The sequence below is a fragment of the Truncatella angustata genome, assembly GCF_020726525.1.
Source record: "Truncatella angustata strain MPI-SDFR-AT-0073 chromosome Unknown BKA67scaffold_11, whole genome shotgun sequence".
NCBI lineage: Eukaryota > Fungi > Ascomycota > Sordariomycetes > Amphisphaeriales > Sporocadaceae > Truncatella > Truncatella angustata.
Window position 1 is genome coordinate 996031 of NW_025763391.1, and position 17909 is coordinate 1013939.

Here is a 17909-nt window from a genome sequence, read left to right on the forward strand (position 1 = left end):
CGAGCCGGTCTATTTTCGCTCTTCGACAAACAACGGTTACGCGAATAGTTTCGCAGTCAGCTGTTGATCATGGAGAAAGAATTGGTCCTTGGCACTAGATTCCGTCCACCAACCATAGCCTTCAGATCTGATTCCGGTTTAGACCCACGAAGGCACTTTTCAACGCCGGTACTGTACTCCATAAATAACGCTCCCAAGCACGCATCTAGGCCATCACTAGATCCACGAAGTACACGGTCACTACATTGACTGCTCAATAATGGTACATAGCGGAAAAGCATTGCATATATCATTTATGGTTGCACGGAATCAGAACCAGCTACGTAGTAGTGTAATGTCTCCACACTTGATCTACGATGCTATGTACCGGGCACCACGAAACCGGCTACTTTGGTCGGTAACGGAAGGTAGTCAGTCCCTATCTAACCAGTCGGATTGTAGAGATAGCCAAAATGTCGTACATATCTGATTCTGCTTCAGACCCACCGCGACACTTTTAATTGTCGGCACTGCACACCACGAAATCGGCTACTCTGGCTGTATCCACAATCTGACCCGTAGTCCGAGACCTGTCTTCGTGCCTGACAGCGACAAGACCCCCGGTTTGTCGCAGAAACAACACCACCGAGCTAGAGACGGCACAAAGATGACCATAAACATGTAATTGGCGACGAAAGTCCACCTACATATCGTGGACCAATGGTGTGGCAAGAAGAATAATCAGTCTATGTCGACATCTGCTGCGAATACATTCTTGTCGCTTCCTTTACGGGCCTCTTTCTAGTCTCCTCTGCTTTGGATGCTTACGGGCTACGAAATCCGGCATTGTTCATTTACATTTTGCCTCCACAAGGAGCCATTTCTGATTCCATATACACTAGCCGTCTCTTGGGATTGCCAACCTGCTCTGGGGATCTGTCGTAGGATGAACATTGATTCTCCACAATATGTGTATGGACGTATTTAGGACTAGGCAAGTAGAAATGCTTCCTTCTACACAGATCGAACACCCCAGTCAACAGCAACTGTCCATGAAGTTTGTTGTATTGAGCCGGTATCGACTGTACGATTTCCCTATGGATTATCTATCAAACCGTCCCAGGTTAGACGCCTGAATTCGCTCCTATCATTCTCAAGCAACGCCTCCGTCACCCACAAAAAGCCCATCTCTTCGCTTTTGTAAGTGCATAGTTCTCCCTTCCAATCTCTTCTTTTTGTCTTCCAATCTCCCCCTTCTGACACTACCTTCCATGTACCACTCCACCCTTTGAGATCAATGCTCAAAGTTCCTGCAATCAAATGAGTAAACGCCATCTACATGAGAGGGATCTTTCGTTCCCCAGCCCAGCACTGTCGCACCATCTAACACTTCCCGATGACGAGATAGCCGCAGTCGAACAGGAAGACGAGCTCTCTCAAGCCTTGCTTTTGCTGATTGAAAGCGTACTGCGTGACATGCAAGACGAGCTCCAACAGCAATTGAAAGCGCAGCTACAAGAGTCCCAGATGGAGAGAGTGCAGCACAAGAAGGAACTCTCCTCACTAGCGGAGTCACTTGTGGCGAAACTACATACTACAAAAGAACAAGGGGTGGAAGATATCGAGAAAAGGGTCGGTATCCACAACTTGCCGGAGCACTGTGGCCGGCGAGGGCATCCCAGACAATAGGCGAAGTCGAAAACCACTCTCCGACATGTCTACAGCAAGTAACTGTGAGGAATGGCGAGCTACACTTCCACACGAGGAATATGAACCAGATCAGGTTGGCGAGATATCTCTGGGCGGAAACGGTGGTCGGAAATGGAAATCACGAGATGGGCGGTATAAAATATCGGATCAGTAGTCGCTAGGGTTTGTAAATACTTTATAATCACACCGCCTCTACAGCGAAGGTATCGGCCCAATATTTAATGTTTAGATGTTTACTGATCTGAGAATCTGCCGGTGGCCTTTGTGGATACTTTCGCAATATACATAGATGGTCTCTATGTACGTCGAGAAATGATCTGGCCTATACTAATGCATCAAAAACAGTCTGCCACGACAACTTTGCTTTGCACTTATGCCTTTTGGTTGCGTCATCAATGACGGTTTCTCCGGAGCTATGGACTTGCAAGAGAAAACTTATGGCAGGCAGACAGGTTTTACCCGATATGCAAGCGTCCGGTTGAAGTCAAACACGACGTAAGTTCCTTGACGATCAGCCTGTAGGTCATGTCGATTGGAATGCTCGACCCACAGAAGAGAAGAGAGCCAAGGACTTCGGATCCAGCCCCAAGAAGACTTGTCAAAAAGATGGTCGACGGCAACGAGGTACGGGGAAGTTATGCGGGGCATGTGATGCGAACAGCTGGTGGCACAGTTTTGCTAAGAAAAGAGTTCATACCCAAGCCAACCAATCCCACATATGAGCGAGATGAATAGCTGTCAACATGTCCTGACAATCCATCAATCCGAACGCCAACAGGCTTGACGTCGATCAGCTTGGCATGTAAGTATGCACACGGCGTAAATAGATCAAAGACGCAATTGCTCACTCACCTCGGCCCAATGAAGGTTTCACTGACTCGACCAAGACAGACGTTGGAAAAAATGGCTATCATGACCTGACACTTTATCCACAAAATCAAGGCCATTTCATCTTGCAATTGGCGGACTCGTGGGGTTGGACATTCTCACTTACACAAAAATCGACGCGAGTAATGATGATCGAGACGTGGTTCATGTTGGTCGCTAACAATTTTCTCCAAATGACTAAAGGTCGATCATTCAGGCGCACAGCCTTCGACCTGCAATCCTCGTAACTACGCAAAGTTCATCCCTCCGACATCTTGACATCCAAGCCATGGTCGACCGTACCTGGAAGTCACGTTAAGTGGTCGCATCAGGCCCTTACATGATGCGTTTCGCTGCACGACATGCTCTCGTGGCATTCCCCCGGCGTTGGCAAAAGTTTAGTGTAGACACAAGCTGAAAACCTTAACCTTCCACAGGCAAAGTTCTTGGTCATGCCAAGTAAATTCCTTCTCAATAGGCGAAAGCACAACTATATTCCGCCATGCCCCGCACCAATAGCTGCTCGCGAAACCTGAAAACTGCAACGTGCCATCCGGTAGTCGGAATCGAAATTACCTTTCAAACTAGCCTTAGGCGAACACTTCGCTAATGTTAGTGAGTCTGGGGGACGCCGAACTTTTAGCGGATCGCCGGAGCCATTGGAGATCTTCCCCTAACATATTTGATGTTCTTGGTCCCTCTTTTCGTTAGTCGCATGTTCGTGCTGGTCAACGTGCGCTTAAATCCGAACACTATTTCTAAGGTGTGTCAAAATGATGCCTTAACCTGAACCATGGCGATTGATACCGGAGCGGTGACTACCTTAACGTTGCCAATGCGGCTGATAGCACAATTGGTCGCATCAATCGCTTTGAACGACACTTTCCATGCCTAATTAACAAAATGGCGGTCGCGGTGGGAAACGAGATCCCAGAAAATGGGCCAAATGCTTGGTCAAACATCAATATTTCTATTCCAATCTTGGTGTTTGGGAGCATCGCACTGTATAATGTCCTGGAACTCAACTACATGATCATCATAACATTCAGGAGGAGGAAAAGTCTGTACTTCTGGAGTCTAATTGTGGCGTCATGGGGTATCGCCGTCAACACAATCGGATACCTCTTGCAACACCTTCAGCTTATTTCAGACCAATGGATCTACTCAACACTGATCTGCGTTGGGTGGATTTGTATGGTCACTGGGCAGTCAGTCGTCCTCTACTCAAGGTTGCACCTTATCATGTTTGACGTCAAATGGCGTCATGCCATTGCGTATATGATCATCTTCAACGCCATCGCAATGCACATTCCAGTCACTATGCTTGTGTACGGTTCGAATTCCGACAACCCGGGCCCATACTTCATGGCCTACACAGTCTACGAAAAGATACAATTAACTGTGTTTTTCATTCAGGAGTGCATCATCTCTGGTGCATACGTGTGGGAGACCACGAAGCTCCTGCACGTCACAAGGGACATCCGCGGTAAACGAGGTGCCCACCGTGTGATGGGCCATTTGATCTTCGTCAACGTCGTCGTTATCATTCTTGACATCAGCGTACTCGCGCTGGAATTTTCAAACTTCTTCGCACTCCAGACCGGCTATAAACCGCTGGTATACAGTGTCAAGCTGAAGATGGAGCTCAGCATTCTTAATCGGCTGGTCGAGCTTACATGCGCAAACTCGCAAGCCAGCTTGTACATCTCCAACAACAATAGTAACAGCAACGACATCACCAATTCCATCAACCTGGACACTTTCAACACCGGCCAGCAGCGGCGCTTCAGGAACGATCTAGGCGGCAAGGGTAGTAGCAGTGGCCAGCCCGATCTGGAGCTCAACGACATCAGCGGAGCGCGAGCCGTTCTGGAGACGGATGTCTCTGCGGAACAAGGGCTTGCGTTATATCGGCACAAGGGCAGCCAGGAGCCAACAATAAAGCAGCGGGAGACATCGCGGTGTTCGTTGGCTAGCGAGCATGACATTGCGGATGCGGTGTCGGCTTCGTCGGTTAGTCATTTCGTGGGCGTGGCGCGGTAGGGCGCACGTCTTAACAAAATTTTAATTCTTGAAAAACATTTTGACTACAGGATTGTGAGCTGTTTGCTGTCTTTCATGAACAGTTATAAACTTAACCTCTGCTATTGATGGTTCACCTTTTCCTGCCCCAGTGACCCCGATCTCCACTCCTAACCAACGATGAACAGGGGTGCGTGCAGGAGTTTCTTTTACTTAAAGCGTTTAGCGTGGAAAAGTCCCTGAAAATTCAGTAGCACCCAGCACAACAGAGAGCTGTGGCTTCAATTTATTATCCAGACTGTAGCGAACAATGACGGCAAATGAGGATGCTCATAGTCGGAAAGATCGCACATGACGCACGCAAGCATCTAGTGATTGAAAGTCTGCAGTGGCTGTGGATGTGAGAGGCGTGGTCAATATGGGTTTCAATTGACTATCCCATATGATGAGCATTGCGAGCTTAAAGAATAAAAATTGTCTAGGATACAGGAACAAGGTTTACTTATATGGCGGGAAAAAGCAATTCATAAGGCAGAGAAGCGTCCCGAAGTTTCGGTGGGTCCCTTGGCTGAGGGCATCGCCGACAGGAGTTCATGCGAGCAGATGGCAGTAGTTATATGCATAGGTGGAACTGATGAAGTGTGAACCATTTGAAATAGAAAGGAAATTATGGTACAAAAGTGGAGAGACCCATTACTCTAATGAATATGTTAAAGTACTTGATAGGGTGGCTACAAGTTGTATAGGCACTTCAGAAGATATTCATGGACAATAGTATACTGTAGCCTCAAAGTTCAGACTTGACCTAAAAGGCCCGGTTGTCAGGGGAATTGAAAATAGCACAAAGAGGTCTCCCAGTGGCGTGCACATGCAGCGGACGAGTGGTAGATTGGGATGCGAGTATCGGCATGGAAAACTCGATTGTATGTAGAGTCTTGATAACAGCTTGTGCACCAGTGGCTTCAGGCTCTGAAGAGAATTCTACAAGAGTGTAGCACTCCATGCTATGAATAGAATTTTGATCGAACTGCAGCCCATAATCATCATACCATAATATAAATACTGCGTGATCAATATTCAGTGGGTTGATCAAGGCTCTTGGATGGCGATTACATCGTAGTTCAGGATCCTCGGGTCCCTAAAGAATGGCGCCATCATGATGTCCTTGGATTTGCGTACGTTTTACTGTAAGATGCGAAGTGTAGGTGTTTTATTCATTGTTGGTGCTGTTGTTGTTTGGGTCTGGGAGGTCTGAGACCACTATACTATCTTCATCCATAACGCTCCCGGCGGCTGATATGGAGCGTTGCGAGAGCCTGGTAGAAGACGTGCGCCTCCGTGTTGTCTCGGGCCGAGTGACCCCTGGAGCCGAGCGGGCTTCCCGGGGGTTAGTCCGTGGATGGTAGAGTCCGGATCCATCCTTCTTTTCCTTTTCTTCGATACAGGGCCGTCTCTGGCCATGTTAGCCCTGGGGGCTGCTATAACCAGTTCATCATCGAGCCCTGAGTCCGAAACTCTGAGGGCTCTACGGGCCCTGGCGGCCGCCGGTGGCGTATTGAGCCGTGAGTAGGCTTATAATGGAGCGGGCTGTTTGGAGTTCCAGTGACATAAAGGGTAAGCTGATTAGGGTCTATTTAGCAGAGTTATTTCCAAAAAGTTTGTTCTCACTAAGTTATTGTTTTCACAGCTAATGGATACTTCAAACCAATGACACACCAACATCCGTGCTGTAGCGGCATCACCAATACAGTACTCGTCCGACGAAAATTGGTGACTGTCTGGCGAAGAGGACCAAAAATGGCATCTGAGGTCAGCTTTGGACATGCCAGAGACACGGGTGAAAATCGTGCCGAGTCATGACATGAAAACTAAGGGCGGTGCGCGCCGTTATTGTAGACTCGGCCGATCAGTTGTATGCGCATCTTCTCGTCCGCTTACATATGGAACATAGGCCTGGTTTTGAATCATGCTTTCATTCATGGCCACTTTCAATTAAGTCCATTTTCGATAGCGAGTACAGAAGAGGAGCACAACATACGGATTGTTGTTCCTCGTATCCAAGAAAAGTGGTTACTGTATGTGACTCAGAGCACTGACGCGACCGATTTTGATCGGTACTATACCTAAATAGGTCGAGCCGAAAATGTCGCGACAAGCCCCACGCGGCAGAAGAATGGCGGGCGTAGCGTCTGCTCAGAACGAAGCTCGAAAATGACATGGAAATGCAGCGGCTTTCGTCCGCGGTATATGCCCACTATGGGTCCATGCTGTCGACCGCCCGAAAATGAGCATACCAGGAAACCATTGCATATCTCATCTGTTCAACAATATTGCTTCCTCCTTTTGGATGCGTTCATTCTGGTTCATGTTTTTATAGAAGCAGAAAGCTCCGTATTGGTGCAATAGCTGGCACCACCGGAGAAGGGTCGAGGACACGATTAGGTAAGGGACGAAATCGGCCTACTCTCGCTGTCTCCCCGATCTGACGGGGAATTTGAACCCTGTTTTCGTGCCTGATAGTACACCCTCCGCCGGTTCGTCACAAACACAACAGCGACGAGCCATATGCGGCTCAAAGATGAGCTCTAACATGTCCAAGAACGCAATATCTTATGTTCATCAGCTGTGGGCCGAGGACGAATTTGATTCGCGGCCGAATCGGGACTTCGATCCCTGAAACGGGATAGCGGGCCACTAGGGGAATTTCATCCTTGGCTCTTGTTAGACGCCAACATATTCAGAGCACTGTTCATTGTGAGATATGTTTCACTTGAAACTAATTGAGCAAGTGTAACAAAATAAAGAAGGAGTGTGTAGAGCAAGTCAACATCTGTAGAAAGTACTGAGTGATCACAAAAAGAGACAAATAAGATGGCCAGGTTGGTGGTGATTTCCAGAAAATTCGTATTCGCAAGCGGCCACCTGAACCTCAATCTTTGTAACACCACATTAGAAGTAGGAACCCACATTCTCAACTGCTCCTGCTCCCTTAAAGGCATAATACAATTGCTCCCTTGCAGCGATATCATTATGCAGATGGGTGCTATCTACGCTCGTCCCTGCCTACTGGGCCATTGATTGAGCAATGAAACCCGCATTTCATATCTTCCATCATGGTTAGCGCTCATCAGCAGTGCGCCATACCTCGCGACCGCTAGTTGGTTTTCCGCGATATCATATAACAGCATCAAGAATGAGCTGACCTAATGCGCTGAAAACTACCCGTGATACGCGTAGATTAGGAGTGCTAAAATATTGGTGTCCATTTACTAACCATAGGTACTTATAGACACTGATCTCCTTTTTGTAATGTCCTGATGATATACATACATTGGAAAGGCGTGCAAAGCGCTTCTCGAACCGACCGGATATTTGGATACCAACTCGCGGTGCTGCGGTACAGTCTTATGCCAGACGCTGTTTATCCGGTAGAGCTAACAGATTGCTTATTTTGCTTATTGTGAAATCTACGGCCGGCATCGAGAGATTACCAACCGTAAACCCTGCAAGCAAACCTAGTACTGCATATAAGAGAGCCCGAGCCCATGTCTTTGACATAGATGATCCAAGATTGAAATTAATTACGGATTCTGGGTCGCGGGGTTGCCATAGTAGCGAAGCGGGAGGAAATAGCGCCCAGATCTGGGCGGAACAGGGTCTAAAGCGAGAGTCAACAGGTTATCGTCAATAACTTCAGAGAATGGTGATACATACAGGGACAAGGTTGGACTAGTCTGCTTTTTGCAGGCAGCCGAAGTTACGACCGTCGTATTTCCAAGAGAAGATTGTTTCGCCGTCGCTTCTATGCTCTAAAATAGATGACTTGGGTAACAAGTTTTGCAGGGGAAACAAGGGCGGAGATACTTACGATGTCGACCGAGGTGGTCACAATCACCCATTTAGTTTTCGGAACTGGATCGTACTGGACTACGGTGTCTAAGTCAGCCATTTTATTGAATAACAGAGAAGCAATTGGCAAGGCGGCTTGACGGAGGAGTGTCGCTTTTAAATGCAGCAGTAATTGATAAAATGCATCGCAAAGGTAAAACTACCAAATAAGAAAGACTTTGGCTAGCCCCTTCCCCGCGAGCTAGCCATTAGCCTGGTGCAACAGCATCTGATCATTGCTAATGTCGGGATGCTATTTAACATTCTACGGTAAGTGGGAACAAGTTTGCCCACTACGAAGCCCTGCAAACACTAACTAGACTCATCCGTAATAGACTCTCGCGGCTTTACCTAGTTATCACACTCCCCTTAATGCTGAACTCTTTGCCGTAAAGCTTTTCAACATTTAGGATATGTCGACTCTCACGTTGTGCATAACGGTGCGGTAAGAGCCAGCGAATACCCGCAACCAGCTGATTAGAGTGCGGACTAGGCGTGGAGCCGAAGCTAGGACGATGACTCTAGTGTTCGTGGAGCATCCCGACTCTGGGAATTTCTTCACACAAGCGCAGCTGATGGTAATATTTTTCTTAACGGTGTCGGTGATGTTGGGTGAGCAATAAAGGAGGTAAGAGACCCTTATTTGAATCTGTGCAAGTGTAATGAGAGCGCACGGTAAAGTGATTTTTCCTTCGTCACGCTAATCCTTCTTGATCGAATACCCTATTGGTATGCGGTCCGGGACACGTAAACACCCACTTGCCGGGAAGAATTGAACCTTTTCTAACTTGTCACCCTGTTACAGCGCGTCTAATTTGCGGTGTCTGAACCGGAGCCGAGCGTCAAGCTGGCTCGGCCGGTTGATTGTATTTAACGTGGGGACCGTCCCTTATTACGGCAAACCACGCCTCCCAGAGCCATACATCCGCAGGGATTTGGAGGTATCTGGCTCGGCCGGTAATAATAGTTTACGCCGGATCATACTTACACACGCTCCTCGTACTTGTGCTGCATACGCCCCAGAAAACCCATCAGGAACTGCCCCAACTCTTGGGTACTGTGGTTGGCTGTTCGTCCACCCGACCTTACGCTCGAGACTTGCGATATAACAATATTTCTAACAAGCACTCCGAGAACCCCTTTAACCCAGTACATTCGCATCATCACCAAGACGATGCAGCTCGTATGCAGTCCTTCCGGAAACTCTAGTGTCAATTACTCCTATGCGTACAGAGAGAGTGATGGAAGCATGAGCTTCATGCTGGCGGCTTGTTGCATAAGTACAAGTTAAGATCCCATTCCGTGCGTGGCTGCTTTAGTTCTTCAGCGCTGTTTCGCAAATGAAACCTTGATTACATGGTTCCGACCAGAAAGATGATCCCTCTGCATTTCACTATGTAAAGCATTAACAAAAACCGCTCGCGCAACTACTTCATAATTGTAGGCACCGAATTTCCGATGGAACGGCCGACTTTTATGGCCACACTCTAAATCATTGGCGGCTAACGCATTTGGGGGGGGGGATTGCCAAGAGTTTCTCCTAGCTTTACTACAGGCGTGTCCCAGTGGCGTAATCACATGCATTGCTCTTTGAAGGTCTGCCTAATGGTATTCGAAAGTGTCTTATCCATGTGCTAGCCCTTGCATAAAAGCGACTATGTTCTTCGCTATTGTGTGTCCCTAAGATACTTCTAAGCGGCAAAGCCAAAGCAACTACGCATACCATTGCAGTTGAGACATATGGTCATCCGTGATAGCTCATGCAACGGTTGGGGCGAATATCCCATCGTCTCGAGCCATTGTACACTCAGCAAAAAGGCCATAACCTCTATAGAACATAGTGTCGCTCTTCCAATCCCAATGAGAGATCATTGCCATTATCTGCAGATTTCAGATTAGCGCGCCCTGTAGGACTAGTGCCCGAGGCATGTCGTGGCACCCGCTCCCATTGAATCGCCAAATGATGAACAGACATAGGCACCATGAGTATATGAGAATTGGTGGGATTGAGAATCGGTAAGGTCAAGATGAAGTTGATGGTAGCTAGGTAGCCGTGTGATACTTGGAGCCACGGTCGAGTTCTCGTTGCTCGATATTTTAGTCTGTCTATTGGTTCTCATTTATACTATATGTTACGGGCTATGGACCGTGTATCAGTTGTCAGCCAAAGCCTTCAACCATGAGCGCGACCATGAAGCTCAACCCGACTAGCTTATAGGCACGGCTGGCGGCGTGCACTTTCCCCAACCAATAAGGTTTCGACGGACTGATGAGGTGGCGAATCTGCAACTACAAATTGTCCCATCATATGGATGAAAAAATGTGTTTCTATTCTTTTTCAAGCTTTAGATGCTCGTCAATAGGATAGTCAATTGAAACGTACACGTTCTGGTCGTCCGTTGACGAGTCCCAGAGGCTTAGTGGGATTTTCGTTTTAACTCTGGACCGGGGTTGGTCGTGTAGTGTAAATAGCCAACAATTTTACGAAGCACAAACACAGGTATGTACCCAATTTACGATAGGTGGTCACAAGTTTGAATCTACTTTTTGGCGCTAAGTAAGAGCCAGCATAGTTACCGCTAGATCATTCACTACACTAATGTCCTGCATGTAGGCTCTGAAGAACGCGACTTTGTGCTAGGATTACAGCCTTAAATTTGGTGGAAACAGGGTAGCGTATCGCTGAAGTACATCTTAAACTTATTGTCCCCTACTGTACGGCGTGAGCAATATACCTATCTAGTCGCGCGTCACAAGGCAGCACAAGGGCAGCGAGACTTCTCTCCCACTTGCATTAACCCACTGGCGAATTTGATGTCATTATAATGAGGAAAGAACCCCGATTCCTGCCTAAAGGCATGCCTACCCAACTTCTGATCCAGTTCAGCATTTTTGCGAACACAGGACAACGTTACTGGCTTCCATTTGATCCACCATGGAGAAACACTTTCTCAGCATCATTTTTCACGTAACATCACAGCGCCCAACCATCCTGCCCTCGATGTCTTGTGCAATCTCAACGTACCGAGTTATTGAAACTTTTCGCAGCGACCATATCTAATCTTGTTCTCCCCACCATAGGCATCTGTCCTGCGAGTCCTTAGCACGCGGGCTCTTCAGCAAAGCCTCGTCATTCTAATCAAAGAGCAGCTCTCTGCAATAGCTGAGAGCTTACATACGATCATGAGTACAGACCAGGCCGTTATAGAGCCAATGCAGAGACGCATCTTGTAGAATTTGTGGATTTTCAGTACCAATTATAGCATACACGTACATAGATAATTGAATATACGCTGGTTTCGGCTTGACCATTTCGCCAATGATGTATGGGCTCACGATCACCGTGTCTCATGTCTTGTGTCATTTCCTCGTCTCTTTCTCCATCTCTAAACACTTTCACTAGAAAACTCGAAGCCGGCGGTGGTCTAGCGAGACTGGTGCGCTTTGGACTCTGGAAGGCCTTGGGAGCTATGTATTGGTACGCCTACCCTGGGTCTCCGTTTGGGTGCGGCCACGTGGAGATGGGTTTCCCGTGGATGGTTCAATTGGGGAACAAAGTAAAAGTTTACATACCCCATGACAAGAAGTGTGGTAAATTAGATGATTTGGTGCATTATGGCTACCATTGGCCGCAGTTTCTAGAAGCTACTACGATAGCTTGCTTGCGATAGCAAACAACGCCCATATTTATATCGGATATACTATCCTAGCTGTACCTCACTAGAGCTCTGGAGTTATAAAGTCTTTATTACGGGCCAACTATCACAAAGACCCCAAACGCCAATCATCGCGTCTTGCAATGTCCAAAATTCTGCACGAGTCTCTCATCCGGAACAACCGTCAGCACATCGAACATGTGCACCTTGGCGAGGGTTTTGATCTCTTTGCTGAGAAACACAGCTTGGTCGTATGATTCCATGTCTCCAGCGGCCCTAAAAATGCGGATAGTATCATCGTCAGAAAAGTCTAGGGCGCAAGGACGAACAACCTTGCCATCCTTCAACTTGGCCTTCGCGCATTCTGTTGGAAAAATCCACGTGGGAATAGCTCTTTCTTTGATGAGTTCAGTGTTTATCGAAGCATCCAGATCCATCATGTCGTTGTAGTTGTTTGGAAATATATTGACATTAGCAAACCAGGTGCGGGCCATAGCCACAATAGCTATAGGCACGAGTGCCGTTTCTGCCAGCAGGCGCGGCATTTCTGTGAAAGGGCCTCCACCCAAGATGAGAGCCTGGAGCGGCCACCGCTGGACCTTTAAAGAGGCTGATCAGCTCGTCCAAAGGGTGAAGGACGTCGGCTGGCGTCTGGTACCCAAGCTCCTTGGCCAACCGGCGGGCAGACTTCTCCATGACGGCTACCAACTTCGTTTTGCGCTCTGGACCGCGAAGCTGCATGGCTCCGAGTGCCTGCTGACACTCTTCTTTGTTACAAGCATAGAGCATATCCAAGACATGTGTCGGATGATGAATGCAGGGCACAATAGTATCCATGGAGCGCCAGTCCCAGTAGAAGACGATGCGCTCTTTGTCATGATTTTTAGACAGAATCTTAGCCAGAAAGCGAAGAGCGAATAGTGCCATGTATAGAGGGATGTGCTCTCTGGTGTGAGGGTCATTTTGAAATGTTGAGTCTCGAGGAAATAAGCTTCAAGACCTTCACTACTCAGTTGCCCATAAAATTCCTTTGCACCGTCCTCAAGAATGTCGAGTATATAGTGCGTACCCAACGTTTTGATGAGCTGTCCAAAAAGGTCACCAAAGTTTGGCACTCGCAGGTCGAGCACGCGTGGCGATAGGACAATATGGATCTGGGCGCTTGGAACACGGACCAGAGCCCAAAGACAGAGCCAGATGTTGTCGAGATCAACAGGATCGATGCACACAACGACATGGTCGATTCTCGAGAGCCGATCGTGGACTTCTTTTATTGTGGTAGGCATGGTTGAGGGTTGATTGCATTTTTGTATAATTGGACGAAGAATTGCGGCAAAGTGTACTGATTCGGCACCACAGTGATACGAGAGATATGGAAGGTGAGAAGATCTCAGAAACAAGAGAACTGTACAGGCCAGTCTATAGCATTATATATTGCTAGATGCCCTCTATCTCAAGGAATAGTGTCTTAGAGGTTCTGGAAAGCATGTTCCATATTTGCCTCACGATCGCAAGCGTTGATACGAGTACACACGACTTTCTCGTTCTTATTCTTTGTTAGAGTGATGGTCATAGGGACAGTAATTTACCGACAAATGTACCGTCTTGGCCCATGCCATATATTTTGCTTCAACAAGCCGCTGTTACTGATGCACAGCAGCGTTAAAACGTTCTCCTAAGCTGCGTAGCTCATCCAGCACATCTTCTGTCGGATGTACTGTCGATAAATCTTGTGCCTCTGTTTTTAGGCCTTGGTCAAGAGCTTGCTCAATGTCATGGACAAGTGCTGCTACCAGATCGGTCGCTGCACGCTTCGGCAAGGCCCCGAAGTGTTGTGGTGCCAAGATGCCGCGTTCAATCACTGTCCATGCTAGCCTTTTGCCAACTAGTCTTTCAAGCCCTTTCCCAAGACATGATAGGAGCGAGATTGGCCGATATGTCCTGGGGTCAGAGTAGTCCTTTTTCCCTGGCTTGGGGATCATGACCGCCTCGGCTACCTTGAATGGCTTCGGGTGGTACCCGACCATCAAGCACCTTTGAAAGAGGTCTGTTACATGCTTCCCAATGATAGGCCAGCATGCCTTGAGTATCTTCACGGTAAGACCATCTACCCCAGGCGAGGTACTGCTAACCCCGACCGTGCATGCCTCTGCCTCCTCTAGCGATACGTGGTTTTCGAAGGGGATAGGTGTCCGTTGTCGCACTGGAACGGACCAAGGATTGGGAATGTCGTTTTCACCGTTGTATCGCTCCAGCGTGGCCCTTCGCAGTGCGTTCGCCTTGTCTAGCTGTGTCTCGAAGATTCAGTTACCGGCTATGATTGGGGGCGAGTTCAGCCCCGCCGTCACCTTGTGCCAGGATATGATCTTGAACAGATCGTTCGGGCTTTTGGCTCCGTCAATTACACCCGCCAGTACTCCCTCTTAGCCTTCCTCACAACTTGGCGGAAAACTTTCCTTGCTATGCTCTTGTCCTCTTGGCTCGTAGCATGTTTTGCTGCGCTCCTATATTCTTCCACCGCTTTTCTGCATTCATCATTCCACCAGACCGTAGATCTGAATCGTGAAGTCCTCCGGCCGGCTATTTTTATGCAGCTGGAGATGATGTGACTCAGGGTCTGGGCATACCTATCTAGCTCCTCATCATTGTATCCTAGTGAAGGGAGCTCATGCAGTCTGCACTGGACCATTTCTACCAGCTCAGGTATGATGTCATCTGGTACGGTCCATCTACACGGCCTTGTCACTCGTTCCAGATCCCTGGCAATTGATACCACGCGGAGTGTATCATGATCCGACGTTGAATGCAGTGCCTCGCTGACCGCCGCCTCTGCCAATGCCACATCAGAGAACGCCAGATCCAGTTCATGACCGTCGTCGTGTGTATGAGTTGTAAAATGAAAACGGCAGCGGTATATACAAACCCCCATCGTGTGCAGCAATATGGTCACTATATTAATAGGTGGTTATATAGAGGGCTTTATAAAGATGCTTAACAGAAAGTGTAAGAAAAATATTTTGTCGTTTAGCTTCAGCTGACTTCTTAGCAGGAGCTCCATAAGCTGGCTTTCGCAAGCTTTTTTTTTGTCTTGCCACAATTACTGTATGAGACAAGACAGAAACATGAGAAGCGTTGTGTCATAGCGTTAGTTGCCCTCTAGGGGAATAATCCGGGCGTAATAAACATGTGTGTGTATAACCTTCGGTGGATCACAGGATTACCCCGCACTGCGTCCGAAGAAAGTTCACTCTTTCTGCGCGTCCGACGAGAAGCAAACTTGAATCAGCAAGCACGTGTCATATCGTGTATTTTTGTTTACTTATTTTCTTCTGCCATTTTATATTGCACTTCTTCCTCAGTCCAAATGGGGACTCCTTCGTTCGCCGAACTTGTGCAATCCGCTGGTCTCTCCCCATACACAGCCCGATTGCGCGAGAATGGGTTTGATGACGTAACCACTTTGTGCGATATGACCGAGGACGACATGGTTGAGATTGGTCTCACATCCTACCATCGGACGTTCTTAGATGCGCTATTCACACAAGTACGTTCCAAAATAGCCATAACTGCGGGGTCAGTGGTATACCCGACCATTGATTGCGGGCAGGCCGGCACATTGCCCTTACCGAGCAACGTTGACGCCACTGTGGTTGATTCAGACTCAGAAACAACAACATCACGACATATTGCTGGCGAGTCCGAGGCGGTTCTCCCTTCCCAGCTAGTCTTCATGCCACTTGGCACGGAAATGCTGACAGCCGCATCGACATGGACAAATATCACGTCCGACACCAGTGTCATCCAAAATCTTCTCGCTTTGTACTTCTGTTGGGAATATCCCATATTTGCGAGCCTTAGCAGAGAGCATTCATCAAAGACTTCTGTAAAGGCCAAGCTCGCTACTGCTCTTCGATTTTGGTTAATGCTCTGCTCGCATTGGGCTACTCCTATTCTAGCCAGCACATCGGCACAAAGGACACTCAAGGCACTTACCCATCGGGGGATGAGTTCTTCGCAGAGTCGCAGAGGCTACTTGATGCCGAAGAAAATCACCACACTTTAACTACCATCCAAGCTCTAAGTATAATGTCGCTTCGCCAGTTGAGCTGCGGAAGGACTCTGAAAGTCACATTATTCCGCACAGAGCATAAGATTAGCTATCGAAATGGGCCTGCAGCGTCCTGACAGAACGGCAGACAACGACGAGTTCAGTGTCAAAAACGCTACGTTTTGGGGTGCTTTCGCATTACATCAGTGAGCTATGTATATATAATATATATACAGCATTATCGTGCTTGTCACCAGCTAATGCCTCTAGTGCATGGGCTCTTACATCGCACTCTCTGCCCTGTTGCTCGTCAACGTTTACAGCTCGTTTGCCACCGAAGCCGGCGACTTTTCTTGACGCCGAGGATGCCTTATGGGTCCCTTATACGGATGAGAGTATGTTCTTCGAAGTAAAGAATTACCTATATATGCTTAATCTTCACAGTCGGCAACCTCCAGTCACTTAAACAGGTATCGCATACTGGCTCTGTCTTCTCGGGCATTTGCGACCTTAGCAAGCTGATCCACGAAACGCTTTACACCCTCCTTCGTCCAGATCATCCACCTACAAGTAGAGAAATTCTGATTGTTTATACGAAATATTTGAGCTGGTATGACTTATTACCCGATGTCTTGCGGCTTGGGCATACCTCTACTCCGGCAGTATTATTTACGCAGTATGATATAAGCTCTTAGGACAGATTTCTTTCTAAACTCAATAGCATGTACTATTATTTCGCCGTCCTATTACTTTTCCGGCCCTTTGTAACGCTTTCAATCCCTGGCTCGAATATTCTCCCGCGGGATGTTTGTTTCGAAGCTGCAAACAACATATCAGCCTTGTTGCACTCCTACTCGGCACTCCATACGCTACAACGCATACCTAGCTTTGTGCCGACCCTCCTTTTCGCAACATCAATCATGCATCTTTCAGTCAACCCTAATCTAAGCCCGCACGATAAGACGAATCAGGGTCACTTATTGCTTTCCTTCCAAGTTGCAAGCGCCGTTGAACGGGCTATGGCCGACCTGGGTAAAATAGCTGCGTGCCACGCCTCCGACCAGCGGGCACTCTATATTCTAGAAGCCGTTGCAAAGAAGGAGAACCTCTTGATTGATACCCAGCGGCTCCTGGGTCAGCAATTATCGGATTATCTATTTGCCGGGAGTACTTTTGGCCACACTTCTAATGGCCTTGGGGAGGATACTCTAAGTACTTGGGACAGAAATCTAGGCAGATTTATTTGTAGTTCTCAGTGGCTTGCAGCTGGGGTGCAGGAGCTTCAAAACCCGCCCTTCTGGCTGATTAAGATGCACGACCAGACATGCTTTCCCAGTCAAGCGCTTATAAAAGCAGCTGGGTTTGCCTCTATTTAAGCAAGGCTGCTACGAGTGTATTTTTGTTAAAATACCCAGGGTCTGAGCCGTGGCGAGGAAGGACAAAAAGTTGAATCTGTCAGGCTCCACCTGCGGCCGGTGCACCTCGGCACCTGATGCGGAGCGCCGGTGGAGCCAGTAGGACGAAGGCCATTCTGAACTTGACATGATCTGTTCGGTACAGGGTTGATGATGTAGCAGTGTTTGGGTATAACCTCACGGCTGATAGACTAGGAAACGAAATCTTTTGAGGGGAGAGTCAGCCGAACAGCCCTCAAGAATCGCAAATTAATGGGGGAGGTTGATGGGTACACTAGTCCTAAATAGTAGCTCAATTGTCACTTGACAGGCACGTTGCTTGAC

At 47.9% G+C, this 17909-nt stretch overlaps 6 protein-coding genes across 6 annotated transcripts; 4 read left to right on the forward strand and 2 right to left on the reverse strand.

The window, feature by feature from the left end:
• Positions 1–1299: 1299 nt before the first annotated feature.
• On the forward strand, positions 1300–1668 carry BKA67DRAFT_541756 (uncharacterized protein; the record flags this gene model as incomplete). The annotated part of the gene is made up of 1 exon (XM_046100984.1): positions 1300–1668. The coding sequence occupies one exon, from the start codon at positions 1300–1302 to the stop codon at positions 1666–1668; it is 369 nt and encodes a 122-aa protein (XP_045952060.1).
• Positions 1669–3459: 1791 nt separating this feature from the next.
• Positions 3460–4532, forward strand: BKA67DRAFT_595852 (uncharacterized protein; the record flags this gene model as incomplete). Its single annotated transcript, XM_046105216.1, has 2 exons — positions 3460–4366; positions 4477–4532. 2 exons carry the CDS (start codon positions 3460–3462, stop codon positions 4530–4532), a joined length of 963 nt encoding a protein of 320 aa, XP_045952061.1.
• A 3451-nt stretch (positions 4533–7983) lies between these two features.
• On the reverse strand, positions 7984–8527 carry BKA67DRAFT_541758 (uncharacterized protein; the record flags this gene model as incomplete). Its single annotated transcript, XM_046100985.1, has 3 exons — positions 7984–8236; positions 8293–8387; positions 8447–8527. 3 exons carry the CDS (start codon positions 8525–8527, stop codon positions 7984–7986), a joined length of 429 nt encoding a protein of 142 aa, XP_045952062.1.
• Positions 8528–12250: 3723 nt separating this feature from the next.
• BKA67DRAFT_664614 (uncharacterized protein) lies at positions 12251–13408 on the reverse strand (the record flags this gene model as incomplete). Its single annotated transcript, XM_046108409.1, has 3 exons — positions 12251–12721; positions 12762–13099; positions 13192–13408. 3 exons carry the CDS (start codon positions 13406–13408, stop codon positions 12251–12253), a joined length of 1026 nt encoding a protein of 341 aa, XP_045952063.1.
• Positions 13409–15358: 1950 nt separating this feature from the next.
• Positions 15359–16539, forward strand: BKA67DRAFT_115784 (uncharacterized protein). Its single transcript, XM_046094921.1, has one exon. The coding sequence runs from the start codon at positions 15487–15489 to the stop codon at positions 16183–16185; it is 699 nt and encodes a 232-aa protein (XP_045952064.1). The 5' UTR covers positions 15359–15486; the 3' UTR covers positions 16186–16539.
• BKA67DRAFT_115813 (uncharacterized protein) lies at positions 16068–17715 on the forward strand. Its single transcript, XM_046094922.1, has 4 exons — positions 16068–16376; positions 16441–16565; positions 16615–16846; positions 16892–17715. The coding sequence occupies exons 1-4, from the start codon at positions 16288–16290 to the stop codon at positions 17544–17546; spliced, it is 1101 nt and encodes a 366-aa protein (XP_045952065.1). The 5' UTR covers positions 16068–16287; the 3' UTR covers positions 17547–17715.
• Positions 17716–17909: the final 194 nt, after the last annotated feature.